We start from the raw sequence: 17404 nt of genomic DNA, 5'->3' as shown, positions 1-17404 counted from the left end.
AAACAGTTCACAATTTAAACAGAATTTATAGCATTACAAAAATTTACAGGACTCCTCTCTTATCATTTTCTTTCGAACAACAAAGGTTACAGTGACAGAAATGAATGATCAGAATGTAAAAATATTTGTGCAAAACTGCATTAATTGTTCTTACCATTCAATAGAGGTAAAACCTATGAACACACAATAACAATAAGAAAACTACACTGAAAGTAATTCTATTTTAGATTTCAAACAACATTGATTATATTATTACTAAACATTCAAAGAAAACGTGGCACCATGAGCAGCAGGAGCAACAAATGATTTGGCAATTATGCCAGCTAAGGAAGCTGACACTGGAAAATGCCAAAGTGTATCTCCACACCAGCCATCCATCTCAAAGACTGGAAACAACTGTAGGGCTTAAAACTCACTTCAATGTCTTTATTCTTGGAATTTGCAGATCATAAATGAAATATTTAAGAAAGTCCTTTCCCCGCCTCTCCAGGAGTGTTTCTTGCATCACTGGAAATCCTTAGAAGAGCTGAATCATAGATTCTCTGGATTTACCTACACCAATCCATTTAACTGGGAGGGAGAAAAAGAGGATAAGAATAGCATTAGTCCATGTATAATGTTCAATCTTTGGGATTAACAGATCCCCCACTTTTCTCAGTGTTACCATTTAACTTTCCCCCCATGTCTTTTGCTATCTTTTTCCTCTAATAGCAGATTATGCCAATTTCTAAACAGAATGTGCAGTCAACATCCAGGACAGGGTAGTATGCCTTAAAATTTTCCTGTATTAATAGTACAATATTTACAACTGTTCAGTTCCTAGTGATTAGTAAAATACTGGCCCAAACCAGCAGAGACCTAAAGAACCTTTAATCAAATTCCTAATTAACTAGAAAAGATAGGCATCTTTAATAAATAGATGACAGTAAGAGGACACTGAAGTGACACTGTAACGTCCATATCTCACAACAAGTAGAAATATCTGGAAGAGAATACTATTTAATTTGCACAGCCTGAGAATCTGGCTACTGTACCAGTCTAGGGGAATCTCTCCTCATCGGCACGACATGGGCAAACCGTTATGGCATTTTATAGATGTCACTGTTAAACTCACTGCTTTTTATATTTCAGAAGACACTGACGAAGTACAATGAGCAAACATGCTTACAAGATTTAAATCAAGCTGGGAGACACAGCTAGCAATATGGAAAACAAGATTCATGTTTGGAGATGAACCACAAATATAATCAGCAATATAAAATCAGGTTAAGTGAACAACAGATTTTATACAGAGGATATTTTCCACTCTACCTTTTGTCTCTGAAATCTCCAACAGTACCAAAGGGAAAAAAGCAATGTTTTAAAAGACAGATTTCACATTACTAGTTCATAGCCATGATTTAGTTATGTCTAACTCCTTGGCCAGCTTATTATTTTTTTTAATAAAGAAGTTTTATTCTTTATTCTTTCGTTTTTTTCAAGTTGGATTTCCTATCTTCTGCATCTATTATTTCCTAAAATCTAGTCAAGAAACTCCACCAACTCTCAAGGGTGGCTTAACCTCAAGTGGAAAAGAAATCACAAACCAGTTTTGATGGTGGTAAAGACAAAAGGATTTGTTACTAAGAGGGAGAAAGAAATAAGAATGAATGTCATACGGCAAAAAGAAAAAAAAAAGACTAACAGAATTAAAAACAGGGTCAAAAAGGGTGAGAGGTAATATATTGTCTTGAGGCATGTGAAGGATTACAGAAAGATATTTTATCTTTTCCTGGGCATCTGTGCAAATCATAAGTACTCTACAGAGGAATAATCTGTTTTATCCTATTTCAAAGACAGTTGAAATCAAAAGTAGAAAAAATAGTTGTTCATAAAGTATATTTACCTGGAATTTGAAGTTCATCTTCAATAAATCGAACATAGTTTTGTGCATTAATAGGTAGTTCCTTAAAAGTCCTTGCATTTGATATGTCTGTGTTCCATCCTGGGAGAGTCTTATACTGAACTTCAACTTTATTTAAGACTTCTTGGTTTGCTGAAAGTTAAAGAATAAATATATTTGCCCATGGTGTACACTGCCTACTGTCAAATGAGTTTTTAATACATCATAGGTTCACTATCTCTTACACTGGAGCCAAATAATGTTTTGAAATCTCTAATTTTTCAGAATTGAGGGAGGTAGAACAGCACACTATCTAGCATTTCATAATCAAACATATTTCTGCAGCAATAGGACTAGTCACCTAAGTGGATAGTGTTATTAATCCTAACATCAGTTCAAGTCACGTTTTGCTGTCAAATGAGTTTCGGTGCCAAACTTACAACTTTCCGTTTTCAGAGCTTTTTAGACTTCCATACTGTGGATTGGGGGCTATGGATCCGTATAACGGCAGCAATGTCACAGAAAGAAGGCTTGCATACGTGCTCTCACCTGGGAAATCCTCTATTGTTTTTGTGACTGTATACAAAGACTTAGCAGAAAAATGTCTTCATTATCTCACCTAACCAGTTTCTCTGTACTCCCTAATAGAAGCCGAAAATGTACTAAAACAAGAACAGTGTCTTTGACCGGAGGTTGTATGGTGGATGCTATGGTACACTGTCCAGACTTCCTCTTCAGGAGTCACACGCTAATCCCCCAGCTATGGGCGTACTGCCTGCTGAGAACACACAGTTCAGAACCTCCTCAGCGGTATCCCTGGAGCAGCCCATACCAATGACTAATCAAAATGGGGATATGAAGGACTTGCCTATTTACGTTAACTTGGGACTACTCTGGAGGACTATTCTAGTCCCAGAGTTTCCCATGGGACCAACTGAGGGTTTTTCATGGAACTTCTTGGCAGTTCAACTTCTGCTTAATCCTGCTACTTCTTTCCCCCTCCCTTACAGACATTGTTGCTCAGAGCGCTTGCGAACAAACTACCTACACAAACATCTCTGTAACATAAGACTGTTTCCCAGGGAACCAAAAGTAAGACAATTGGTGCCAGGAGTGGTCTGAGGAAGAAGGCTCTAGAATGGGGTGTGGAAGCTGGATTGTTGCCAGCAGGCTGGCAATGAGGATGATTGCTAGTGGTAGAGAGAGTACAGCCTTTGGCATGTTCTAGTAGTGCAACTGTTCACAGAAGGTGAACTGGGATGCATGGTGGGAGGTAAGGCACTGGCAATAGCTGACGTACTGAGAAATGAGCACAAGGGAAACAGCTCTGGATGGATGCCATTCATGAACTGGACAAAGACAATCAGAGGTTAATGGAAACACCTAGAGAGAATCTCATCTCCTACAGTGGAGAGCAGGAAGAGCTGAGGATCAGGCTTAGGACTCAGTCATACAGACGGCAGAGCTCCAGAGAAAGCTGAACTCTCAAATCCAGCGAATCTGCTATGACAAGGCCAGATCCTGTTTGAGAAAAAAGTGGGACCCTGAGACTTTTGAGACATTTGGCTGAATCCTTCTACAGATTCGCTGATGGCCTGCAGAATGGCTGAGGCTTCCCCTGGCTTGAGGATGATGCAGAAGCCTCTCAGGGCCTCCTCTCCTGACATGCAAACATAAGTTGGCCAAGGAGTCACGGGGCCTGCTAAAGGAGGAGAGGAAACATATTCTGAAGGATCTGTGGGACTGAGCCAGTATTTACTAGTAGGAGCGAAAGGAATATGTACAGAACTGGATCCTAAAGGTACAGGATGAAAGGATTCTGCAAGCGGTGGAATAAAAAGTTTAATAAGAGAATATATGGATACACGAGTTCTCTCCTATGATCCATGATACAATGAGAATGCATCAAGTTAGGAATGTTCGTGGACATCTAGAGAAAGTGATGAACCACACTAAGTCGCACTGCTTGCGACAGACCATAGAAGAAGAAATCAAGAGACTCAGTGGGGCTTCTCCTTTTAGCCACGATGGAGTATATGGTTCTAGACGAACTTTTCTAGCATAAATAACTGTAAAACTGGACAAAATACATGACAGCTCTTTCCAGGTAGCGGTCAATAGGTAGCACAAACTGTGGTCTCTGAGAGGAAGAAAACTCAAGCAATTCCTGAAACTACTTGACTCTCTGCCAGGGACAATTTCTTGATCAAGCAAAGTCAGGACACTGGAGTCAGTAGGGAATGGTGGTCCCACTGACCTGAGAACATAGATATCAGATTTCAGGAAAGCTGAAGCAGCTAGAATCATCAAGGGCAAGCATCAGAGAGGAGAGAGCTATACAGAGAGGGTATTCCTCCGCCAGAAATGGGTATGAAGGTACCATGGCTAAAGCTCAACTATACATACACGGTCCCATGGGAGGCTTACCGGATAGCAGCTGTCACACAGCTGAGTGGGACAAAGATTCTAGAGGTCAAGCAGTGCTGGTGAAAGGGAAGGGACAGGGTATATTGGAGCTCCAGCACTGCCAGATTGGAAAGATCTCTTTACACCTTGTTAACTCTCCTGGCATCCAGCTGAGACAACAGAAAGGCTGTTCACTAAAAGTAGAAACCAAACTTTAGCTTGAAATCTACTACAGACTCTCCCTCACCCAGGCTCCCCCACCCCCCACATCCACCCCTCAACAAGGCCTAAACCTAAGCTCTGCCAAAACCCACAGAGACAACTTGGAGACTTTCTCACACTAGGTTAGAAAGATTTGGGAAACACCTTGTATTCTCCATATACTATATGAACAAAGTATAAAAAAAACCAAGCTATACAAGGTTCAGGATGACAAGCCAGTAATTCAACTAAAATAAACCAAAATAAGAACCAATACTCTTCAGAGTAAGATAACAGAATCCAAGTCTCTACAACATATTATGCCCAATGTCCAATATTCAACCAAAAGTCATGAGACACAGACACAGTGATCCACAATCAAGGAAAAAAATAGTCAGAAGAAGCCAAACTGGAGATGGCCCAGATGTCAGCTAACAAATAATCACTTTAAACATGCTTCAAAGAACTCACAGTTCTCAATTCCCAAGGACTGGTCAAAAACCTACCAGTCTACCAAGTTCCATTAAGCTAGTCAATATTTCTTCATTTGACATATTCTTAGTCTTCCAGGATGACTAAACAATTTAACAGTTTCTATTTCTGGAAAATGAAAACATTTTTGGAACTTCCTGAGTAACTGAAGAACTCATATAACTAAAGATATGCCTGAAGAAACTCACTGGCTCTAGGAGGAAATCTCCTTACATCCATCTACTTTAGACACATAAGTTAGAAAAAATCATTCCTGTAGCTTGACGGACACAGTGGGTTAATGTATTAAGAGCCTGCTTACCCTGACAAGCAGGGCTCTTTTCTCCTATCTCACATTTCTCAAGGAATGCCTACAAAAAGGTTACTTTCAAAGTAGGGAAGATAAGATTCAGGAGCAGCATAACTGGGCCCAGTGGTACCATGTCTCTTCTTTCCTATTTCAAGTGTGAACACAAGCTTGTCATGACACAGCACCCAAATCAACAGCAACTATGAAACAAATGCTAGTGAGTATACTTGTACTGTTCACAAAGGGCATTTCAAGTCTGTGGCTGTATATCATAAATTATACAGAAGAGTTTTATGAATTGCTCTGATACATACACCTAATAAAAGAGTACCTGGAAAATGAGGTATAATTTCACCATCTAATTTGTATGCAACTCCAACTTTGATTTCCGTAAACATGTCCAAAATATCCAATTTGGTAAGCGCCAACCTAATTTTGGAAGAAAAGGAGATGTCAACAACTTGATGAAGGAGTAAAGGAGAATTCATACAAAGCTAAAAGTTTCAAAGCAATTCTGAAAACTGGTTAGAATTATACTTTAAAGCATACCACACATAAAACACTACACGGCAATATATGGATATATTTTCCTCTATTAAAAACAATGACTTAACTGATCACTTTTCTAATAACTGTAACAGATTTTCACTGATTGACAGATCCACATCCTCTCGGTCAGTTTCTCAGGATCAACTAATACATACCCAGAGAGGGCGGCCTGGAGTAAAGGATGCATTCTGTGGCTGACACAGCAAAACTGACTATTCCACGTGAAGGACAAGATACGTGTACGCTACATGCACATATGCGATCCAGCCTCATTTCTTCATTCTCCTTTAACACTGCCCTTCTGGTCAGAAACTGTCAAAGGAGAGTGAGGATTTCTTCATGACACATCAAAATCTCCCAATAAATTGGCTGGAAAACAGTTTTCTAGGAAAATCTATAGAAATTAGATAAAACACTAGGTCCGAGATTCTTGTCCACAGATTATTTTTTTGCCCTTTATTTTAATATTTGCTAAAAGTTAAGCCTAAATCACACAAACATGAATACATTTTTATATTTATTATGTGTATGCAATATTAATAGCAACTTTTGCTGAGCATTTTTAGTGTGCCAGGCAGCATGCTATATACTCTCATCTAGATTTCAAAATACCCCTTTGATGTAGATAGTACTATTATTTAGATTTTAAAGATGATGAAAAAGTCATGGAAAGATTATCTTACCCAAAGTCACATGGCATAATGTACGGATCTGATATCTGAATCCAGAAGTCAGATGTCAATCAAGCCTATCCACTGAATCAGTTACGTTGCCTCCCCTCTGATATACACACTCTATGTTGCTCCATCCATCTACCTACTCACCTTTCTACCTGCCTGTCTTACCTCCCTCTGAACTTATCTGCATGTAAGAGCATCAAGATTTTCTCTCCCAACCTTGGATGTCTAGAGAGAACAACTAGGCTCTCTCTCCTTATGCACCCCTCCCCTGTATTTTGGTCCACTTCTGAACTGCAATTTCATTTGGAGTCTAAAGAGTGAAATTTTTGTATTAGTGCACTACCTCAAGTTTGCACTCCACAAAATTTAACCTGTACTCATGAACTGTCATTTATGAAGTACCTGTTTCTAAGAATACTCACGCGGTAAAGCCATTAATCATATGAGCATATTTGAGCAAAACAAGGTCCAACCAGCCACATCTTCTTTTCCTTCCTGTCGTTACACCAAACTCTCTACCCCTTGTTTGTAATAATTCTCCAATTTCCTAAAGAACGGAAAATACAACTTTAGGATTAGAATACCAATACTCTAAATCTAGTAGATCACATAACATGGTATAGATCATGTAACAAGGCATGAAGTTTCTTAGAGATAAACATCTTTCAGAAAAAATAACTAAATTGGAAGGTATAATTTCACAGAGATAGATTTTATGTGAAGGAGGCATTATTTGAAATACATTCACTTTTGACTTTATTTTTTAACTACTGTTTTAAGACCAACATTTTTTTACATTATACAGATAACTTCTAAAAATTTAGATTAACATATATAAATATTGCATATTAAAAACTAAGCTGCTAATAAATATTTACTAAAATAGGTAAGTTAGTCCAATTTGTTCTAAGAACTGTAGTTTGATAATTTTCCTGAAAACCATAAGGCAAATTCCCATCTAGTAGTTGCTACCACAATGTCCTTTCGCAGAAAATTAAGATTGAAAACAATGCTCAAAGTTCTAAGCTACAGCCACTCCCTACAACCTAATTTTCCCATCTATCATCTGTCTATTCCTTAATTTATACCTTTCTGATTAAAGCCATCATTTCATTATTATACACATTCTCACGGAATTACAACTAAAATACTGCTTTGTTAGGTCTGAATTTTCAGCCTTGTTTATCTGTGTGGCCTGGGGGCAGTTCCTTCAGTTCTCCAGGCCTCAGTTTCCCCATATGTAGAATGGGGATGGTAACAGCACCCAGCTCCCAGAGTTGCCGTGAGGATACAAAGAGCTTCTAAGTTTACAGCAATTAAACAGTGGCTGGCCTGAGGTCACCACCAAGTAAACAGTAGGCTATGATTAGACAATGTCTGGAGACCACTTTCCTCAACCTTGACTCCTAATAAGCTCTTGGTGAAAGATACCTGTCATTTTTAAATTCTCCCTCCTCTACTATCTTAATCCCCTTCGTAACCCACCTTCACTTGCCTGCAATTAGTTACCTTTAAGTGCCCACTAATCTCTCCCCTTTTGTTGCCAATCTGTTGCCACTAACAATAAAGGTATATGTAATTTTCTTTAAAGTGGTGCTGATTAATCTTGCAAATTAAGTGAAATGCATAAAAGACAATAATTCATAAAGAAAAAAAGCATGATTTTTAATTTTCTAACTTTTGAATCAGATTTACTGAGAAACAGGCTTACATTGTCTTGCTCTGTAGGAAAGGCACCAATACCAACTCTAGTTGTATAAGCTTTCACAACTCCATACACTTCTCCAACGTTTTGAGGGGGCATACCCAAGCCAGTACACACACCTCCAACTGTACAGTTCGAAGAGGTCACAAAGGGATAAGTTCCTAAAAACAGAAACAAACAGTAAAATACACAATGATATCATATACACAAAATGATAGACGTTATTTTTTAAAATTCTGCATTTGAGTATATTCTAGGTATTTGACAGACTTATGGAACCACCCTTTCAAAGCCTCGATGTTTTATTCCTGATTCTTTTTGTCTGTAGAGATAAAAACATAGGTGGTTGAGCTATAGCTGTAGTGCTATACTACAGATGCTCCTTGAGTACATGCAATTACTCGGTTCTGTCCAGTAGGTACTCACCTAATTTAATGCCAAAACTCTGGTGTTCTCCTACTATGTAGATTTATATTTTATACTTTCCTGTTAATTTAAAACAGGAGTAAATTTATTTTACTCCCTTGATACGGATACCCCAGCAGCCTGGAGTGACAAAAGTACACCAAGAATTCTGCGGTATTCCAGTTTATGAGCTTTTGATGTCTCTTCAGGGGATAAACCCCAGAAATGACAAGAGTAATCAAAGGTGTACTTCCTACCCTCCTCAACCCTGACCCCAAGATGCTCTTCATACTTGAACTATCCCCTATGCTAATTAGACACTGCTTTCTTCCAGATTGGATAGGCATATTATGATATCAAGAATATATACCTACTGTACAGAAATACACTTTAATTGGCTTACTTGGAGTCAAAAGTCAATGAAATGTTAGTAACAACTGAGAACAGTCTTATACTGAGAGATGATGTTTAGCTTGAAAGGCCAACAAAGGCAGTAGTTTGAAGATGATAAGCATCAAATTTTTAAACTCAGAATCTCACATCCAGGGAGTTAATTAAACAGACTTCCAGAGATCTTAGGATGTGCATGCTTAGTAACAATGTATATTACTAGCTCTTGATAGTTTTTAAACGGTTGAATTATAGGTTCTTTCACAGAATCCATCTAATCATCTTTCAGTTCCAAGGAAATACAGTCTGGAATTGCTATAAACCAAACAACAACAAAAATCCCATTGACCCAAAGAGTGATTTCATTTTTCTAATGAACTGCAAAACACAAAATATTCCCTTTTTTAAAAAAGGGTTAGGATAAGATGACAAACTTTCATCATTTCTGAATATACAAGCAAAAAGCCTTATTCTAAAATCCTTTAATGCTAACATTAATTATGCATACCTTAAGCAATTTAGGACTCAGTTATGCTCCCTGTAAACTGTATCTCACTTACCAAAATCAATATCTAGTAGTGCTGCATTTGCACCTTCTACCAAGATCTTCTTTGGTGGTCCATGGAGAGCTTCATACAGGAAATAAACTCCATCTCTCACCATTGGTTTAATCCTTTCCATATAACCCTATATACAAAGACAAAAACCAAGCTCGATGTATACTATTAAATTTACAATGTAAACTATGTGAGTAAAAACTACCCAACTTTTGACGATGAAAACTGACAACTGGAAAGGAGAAAGGGACTGGTGACAATGCTCACCCTATTGCAACATTTGGATTGGCTTTGGTCTCTCGTGCTGATTCTCCAGAACCAGAAAAGAGACACTATTTGAAGAGAAGCAGTACTCTTGCCCGGAAAATTCCATGGACGGAGGAGCCTGGTGGGCTGCAGTCCATGGGGTCGCAACTGAGCAACTTCACTTTCACTTTTCACTTTCCTGCGTTGGAGAAGGAAATGGCAACCCACTCTTGCCTGCAGAATCCCTGGGATGGGGGAGCCTGTTGGGCTGCCGTCTATGGGGTCCTACAGAGTCGGACACGACTGAAGCAACTTAGCAGCAGCAGCAGCAGAAATACAATGAAACTCAAAGGTTCTACTTCAACCTCACTGCAAATAATGATAACAATCTTCTGAACAGCCCAGTACTCATACTTCATATACCAGCTTTTAGGAAAATAAAAAGAACTGAATATTGTGCTTTTATATTCTGTAGGTATTAAAAAAGCAGCACTTAAGAGTCCATATAACCATAAGCGCATCAAAGTCTTTCTCAAAATGTTGTGAGGGCCACCAGTGACATTGCCAAGCAAGCAAGTATCAATAATTGATTACTAATATTCTTTTCCCACTGTATTCCATTACAGTAAAATACCTTAGCAGTATTACTAGTAATATCAATACTAACTCACATAAACATGATTAAACTTTCTCAAAACATGTTTAAAGTATAATAATACTGCTTAATTCTAGAGATTCAATGAAAAATATAAATAAGAGTTCCCCCAAAGCCTATAGTATAACTGCAATAAAACTTAGTTTCAACCATGTTTAGCCAGACCAGTATGGAAATTCCAAGATCCACTCACGAACTCACTGAGTATGTTACACCAATTGATGGACACATAATCCCCCTCTGGCTCTAGCAGCCAGTCTCATGCTTCTTCCTGTTTTAGTCCTTTATTTTTAATGCTGGAATGACTGTACCATTCATCATGTTCCTTAAAGTCCTGGTTCAACATACAGCAGTCCCCCCACATATCCTAGGGGAATATGTTCCAAGACCCCCAGGGGATGCCTGAAACCACAGACCATACCAAACTCTACATACACTGTGTTTTCTATATCCATACACACCTTTGATAATATTTAAGTTATAAATGAGGCACAGCAAGAGATCAACAATAACCAGTAATTAAATAGAACACTTATGTCAATATACTATAATAATATAATAATTATGTAAAACACTGTTATACTTTTGCAACAGCAAAACTAGCACAAATTTCTTTTTCCTTCTTTACAATTTCATGGAAAGAAGACTTATTCTTACTGTAGACCTTAGCAACCACAGCATATTTTTCTCTTTCCTTATTAAGTCAAGAATTTTCACTGTATGGTTTCTCTTTGGTGTATCCAAATTGCCAGCATTACTGCTCTTGTACCTTGGGGGCATTAGTAAGTTAAACGGGTCACTTGAATATAAGCACTGTGATAACAGGACAGTCAATCTGGCAAGGGAAATGGCTAGTCAGCGACTAATGGGCAGGATGCACTGGACAAAGGGATGACTGATGTCTTGGGCAGGACGGAGCAGGACAGCAAGAGGTTTCATCACGCTACTCAGAAGGTCTCAAATTTAAAACTTAAGAGTTGTCTCGCACTTGACCATAGGAAACTGAAACCACAAAAAGCAAAACCAAGGATAAGGGGGGAATACCGCTCAACCTATTAAGAATCTTCTTACCTAATTCTGGTCATTATTATTCATATCCTTTACATTCATATGGAATATGTATAGAATAGAATTGAAAAAATACACCTGTATATTAGCATGTAAATATTTTCAAATTGCTACTAATAAATTTAAAATATTTGTTGCATGACAGAATGAAAACAAAGTGGCAGTCTATTCTAAGCAATATACTGAAATCCAAATACCTAACATTCACAATGTCCCTTGAAGGTCACTTTTTCAGAAGAAATTCAGTGAGTAGGTAGACCTAAGGTCTGCTACAACTCTAAAATGACATATAAGGTATGTAAATTCTTATTCAGTTCTGGAACTGATGTCATACTTATTCACAGGAAAGAAAGAGTAACAGTCAGTAGCTTGAAACTCCAAAGATTTTGGAAGAAGGGAAGGGTGGAGAGGATAGGCAACTTGATTACCGACCAACTTAGGCACCAACTGTGGTCCTAATTTTTGGTCAATAACCTTCTATGTCTCTAAAGAGTACAGTGCTTTAGAGCTGTCCCTTTAACAGACCCTTTGGGGTATCAGTCCTAAATGTGCTGGTTAGCTTTAAAAGTTATCATCTCTCATGTGTCCCTTAGTTGATCTATCCTCCAAATGCTTATGAGTGATTTTTATATAATACAAAGTTAGTCCTTTTTTTCTGCTCAAAATTATTGAGTAGCTAACCTTCCTATTACTGCATATAACATCAACATAAGACTTATGATTTGGTTCCTACTATGTCTAACTTTTTGTGATCTCATTCACTGAAGCCTGTCAGACTCCTTTTCAAGTACTTTATTCTTGCTCCCTGGTTCCCACTGGATGTTTTGTTAAAGCCACATCATGTAAAGTTACTCAAACATGCCACGTCCTTTTAGGCCTATAAGCTTTCAGACTTACCTTCAGTTTTTGTAATTCACCTTCAATGTCTATTTCCAAAGTAGGGTATATAGATTTGTACTGGTTAGCCAGAACTTTGAACCTGAGAAAAAACAGATAAATCAAGACCTTAGCTCTGTTTTAAAATATTCTGAATAATTTTATTCCATTCAAGTGATTTCTGGAGTTAAGTGGTCTTAATAACAATCCCCAAAATGAAGTTACACTCTGAGAAACAGAATCTAATTAAGGTCAGTCATATGAATAAATGATACATTCAAAATATGTTTTGCTGATATGAATATCAACAATATAATTAAGGTGATGTGTGAGGGGCAGGAGGAGCAGGGAATGACTCAAATCTGTAACCACAAGACTTAAATCTGAATTAATTATATTATACTCTGTGAAAGATAAAAGGGGATGGTCTAAAATAATGCTTTTAGGAGAGTCAGCGGCAGACATCAGCAAATTGTCTCCAATATTCTCACTGGAGGTGCCCTAACAATGCAGACAGACAAACTGCTGACTGAAAATGGATACAGCGAGTGATCTTTGAGGCTGTTATTAGATGCAACCAACTAACTCATCATTGAGACACCATATAGTTTACTGATGATTATTAGGTTTCCCATGGAGATTTTTCTACACTGATTAAATGTCAAGGTGGCATTCCTACCTTTCAAGCTGAGCTTGATACATGTTAGTTCACAAATACTTGATAACCTAATTATTTCTGGGTGAAAGGATACAGCAATGTCTTTGAACTTGAAAATCTAAGGATCAAGACCCTAGGATATGAAGACCCCACCACAGCACTGCCACATCCCCCAGGAAACATGTCTATTTCTCAGTAAAGCATTCTAAATTCCAATCCTTAAATATAATTTTGGCTTTGTCTTTCTGGGGGTACTCATATGATATTGACATCATGTTATTTTCATGAAGTTAATCTCAAATTAAGGACCAATTCAAATGTAATAAAAAATAACTTTAGTATTTCAAAAGAAACAAAAAAGCCAACCACCACGAATCAACTAGAATACAGATTTTTATCAATTTGCATACTGAGTTTTAAAAATTCTAAAAATCCATTTGCTCTTTCCATTTCGAAATACAAGATAGTTACCTCTCAGAGAAGCCATCAAAGTCAGAAACAAGATCGCACATCCTGAGTCCACTCCGAGCAGCTTTGGAAGAATAAACTGGGCCAATGCCCTTTTTTGTGGTACCCAAACTTAAAAATAGATCAAAACAAGCTCTGAGTTAGAAAAGAAAGATCCAGTTCTTAATGGTCAGCTGACCACAAAGAATTAAGTTACTATGAGTGTTTTCTATTTATGCTATTTGCTTTATGTTTATTTTCATGATCTTACTGATTTTCTCTGAAATCTAAACAGGATAGTCTAATAGCTATTTTTCTTAAACTTCTGGCCTAGAATTGAAACAAAAAAAGACCAGATATGCTTAGAACTGCACACACACACCCACCCACAAAAACCCACAAAAAACAGAACATACTTTTTTCCCGCTTGTTCTTGTCTCTGTTGTTCCTGGATACCATCAGCTGCCTGATGAAAATCAAATACTGAGGGAGAAAAAACAAAATCAGCTGTCATTGACTCAAAAGTAATGTAGGAAAGCAAAATGTATTTTGTTTTAAATTACTTAAGTTACAAATCCCATCAGCCTAGCTTCTTTATGACAAATACAGTCCTAACTGGTATATTATTATGAAAATATACCTGATCATTCATTCCTATTTATTGCAATCTATCATATTTTTACAAATGAGTCCTTAAGACAGTAATTTTGGAATACCCTACCCTACAATTCTATAAAGCTCATTTTACTAAGATAGTCTCTGCAAGTTTTGTACTCTAGAATAATTTGGGGGTTATGTTGATCACCTCCCTCTTCTCTTCCTCATAAGCTAATAGTGGAGGTAATATTAAAAAAATCAAATCCCAGAGAAATCAGGAGAGAAGAAAAAAGAACAAATAGAAAACAAAGAGTAAATATAAATTCAACCATACCACTAATTATACTAAAAGTAAATAGTTTAGATACTCCAATTAAAAAGAACATTATCACAATGAATAAAAAGCAAAGTCTCAATACACTCGTTGACAATAAATGAGCCATAAATATAAAGATATAAATAGGTTAATAATATGTGCAAATAAATAATATATGCAAATTTGAAATCATTTATTTTCAAATAGAAGTAGCAAAGCCTCTTGAAATACTACTTATTCATTTGACTAGCTAATTCTTCAGAAGTAGGTAATCTTAACCTAGTCCTTATCAGAAACAGAAAAAAAATTTAATAATATTTCATGTACTTAAACTCAATTCATCCTACTTAGTTTTCAATAAAATTAAAGATCAAATCATCTATTAAACGCTTTCATATGTTTCTGATAAAAAGACAGTTATATATAAATATACTGCATGCCCTTACCAATATGAGCTCTGTCAGATATGATAAGCCTTTTCTCCCAGCCTTCCAGACCTAGAAGGAAGGGAAGAACAGACACGCTTAATTGAACATTTGTATAATAATTTTTAAATCTTAATTTCCTTAGAAATACAATGTTTAAAAGTGTTTTTCACTGAAGTAATCATTTTAGTATCTTTTCTTCTGTATAGGAAATATATTTAACAAGAATTTTCTCATCTGTCATTATACAAACTCATTCACAAATTCTATCTTTCTAAATGTTTTGCTCTAAGCTGTTCCAAACTCAAGCCAGCCATAGCCACATAAAATACTTTTAAGCATCCAAAAACACAAATGGTACAAAATATCATTTTGTCAGTGGTGGGGAGTGAGGAGCAGAGCATGGGCAGAATTTTGAGAAAAGGGAGTTAATTTTGGGAATAGTGCCCTTTCTCAAGACAGTTACAAAAAATGTGATTAAACAAAACAATAAAATGTTCTCATTAATTCTTCCAAAGTACTATCAATTACTGTACTTATCACACTGAATTATAAGAAGATCTATGTATCTTCCCATTTAAGTGTAAATGCCTGAGAGTAGGAGTCATGAGTTTTCATAACATGGGGCCTGGCATCCAATAAATGTTCAAAGAAAATGACTATTGAATGAATAAATAAATGAATTTAAATATTTTTCTTTAAAGACAGAACCTTAGGTTATATGTATTCTAAGGATTAGCCACCCAGCCCAGGTTATATGTATTCTAAGGATAAGCCACCAAATACTAATTTTGAAAATTAGCATTTGAATAGTAAAAATTAATTACTTTTGATAATATTCAAAGATTTGTTTTAAAAATATTCCTTATAAAGAAGATATTAAGCCCTCCCATAGTTGTTGACATGTAAACACATATGTATTCTAAAGTTAGCTTAGGCAATATTACAAAGTAAATATTACAAAGAAATTCAGTAAGGTGGATTCAGCTGGGTTAGGTAGGGCAGAAGGAAAAACAGGAGGGCAAAACTGTAAAGGGGGATGAAGAACAGCGGAGAGTAGCATGGGAACCTCGACCTGACCAATTAAAGAACGCAGACACACAACAGGTAAAATTTCAGGAAAGACTGCAGAGAGAGAAGCAAGACAGGATTCTTTTAAGTCAGATTTAGTTGTCAGGAACACTTAAGGATGGATGGACTGCTACTTCTATGCATGAAAGATAAACTTTAAAAATTTAATAGGACTTAGTGTATTAAACATGAGTTAAGGGGAAACTACACTAATGATTTTTCCCAATTATGTTTTATTTGTACTGTCACAGTCCCCTCAAACCCTAGAAAGGCAGCCAAACTGAATGTAACGGACTTTCAAAACTCCAGAAAACGTAAGAGAAGGCAGGAAATCAAGTCTCTCTCTCTTTTTTTTTTTAGATGGAAGTGGATACACTGCATAGAAGAGTTTACCTCACTTGGAGGGAGGGATCTAAACAACCCTCTTTTGTCCTGGGTTGTAGTAACCAAGGGACTTCCAGATCGTCTCGGAAATGAGGCTAATGGTGTACAAAATGGGCTAAGTGGCTTCCTGAAACTGCCTTAAGCTAATTTTGGTTTGTGCAGAAGAGGATGCTAGCAAGCACAAGTGACACAATGAGCTTGTTTCCTAGAGTCATGCCACCAACATATAGTAATTCTAGCTACCTAAAGATAAGGTTTGCAGACAACCAATGTGTAAAAAGTCAGGACTTACACAATGAATTTGCTATGCTTGTCTTTTGTTTAGAACACTGATTATAATGAATAAAATATAATAAAAATTTATTAAAATAAATAAAAATTATGACATAAAAATTATGTCCTACAATAACCTGCAATTTTAAAGTAGAAGATAAAAATGTGACTTTTTTCTGGAATGAGAGTCCCTTTAAAACTTTACCCCCGCCCATCCCCCCCAAAAAACAAATAACTGGTTACCAGACAAAGCAGACTCATTCTTTCATACCTTTTCCTTTTTGAACATTTTTTTCTGCTTCCTCAAACAATCCAGGTAGATGAATCACCACACCATTTCCTTAAAAAAAAAATACACACAAATAAATCCCAACTTTAGACATCTATATTTGTAATACATAATGATATTTAAACAAAGACATTTATAATAATCCTTATCTACAACAGTAGAAGAGTGATACACTTTGATAGTAGAACATTCTAATTTATCAGGGAGTTACCACGGAAATGACTCCAAGTCTTAAAAAGTAGTAAAATGTAAATACACAATAGAACATAATACACATAATATAAAACACTTAAAAGGACACTCAATAAGCTTTGAAATTTCTTTGAAATGAAGTGAAACTGTTATTTTGAAAGGAACCAGTTATATAGTTTTAGGCAAACTGAACCAGATCACAGTCTTTCAACTTGGGGACTCAAACCAATTTGTGGCCATAAAATCAATTTACTGGGTTGTGATTAGCATTTTTAAAAATAAAAGACTAGAAGAGAAAATATCAGATTGCATCTTATGTTACAAGCATTCAGAATCCATCCATGAAACACA

At 36.6% G+C, this 17404-nt stretch overlaps 1 protein-coding gene across 1 annotated transcript in view; it reads right to left on the bottom strand.

Moving 5' to 3' along the window:
- Positions 1-469: 469 nt before the first annotated feature.
- The window catches only part of ADSS2 (adenylosuccinate synthase 2), a 30967-nt gene continuing 14032 nt past the window's right edge, over positions 470-17404 (bottom strand). The window contains exons 3-13 of the mRNA XM_052653859.1: positions 16844-16912; positions 14866-14916; positions 13923-13989; positions 13531-13638; positions 12423-12504; positions 9560-9686; positions 8211-8365; positions 6922-7046; positions 5602-5699; positions 1886-2035; positions 470-570 (exon numbers count right to left, since the gene is read on the bottom strand). Of these exons, the coding sequence (XP_052509819.1) occupies positions 518-570; positions 1886-2035; positions 5602-5699; positions 6922-7046; positions 8211-8365; positions 9560-9686; positions 12423-12504; positions 13531-13638; positions 13923-13989; positions 14866-14916; positions 16844-16912 (1085 nt within the window). The 3' untranslated portion in view covers positions 470-517. The remainder of the gene's footprint in view (positions 571-1885; positions 2036-5601; positions 5700-6921; positions 7047-8210; positions 8366-9559; positions 9687-12422; positions 12505-13530; positions 13639-13922; positions 13990-14865; positions 14917-16843; positions 16913-17404) is intronic.

The sequence above is a fragment of the Budorcas taxicolor genome, chromosome 16, assembly GCF_023091745.1.
Source record: "Budorcas taxicolor isolate Tak-1 chromosome 16, Takin1.1, whole genome shotgun sequence".
Classification (NCBI taxonomy): Eukaryota; Metazoa; Chordata; class Mammalia; order Artiodactyla; family Bovidae; genus Budorcas; species Budorcas taxicolor.
This window is presented reverse-complemented; position numbering and strand designations above follow the sequence as displayed.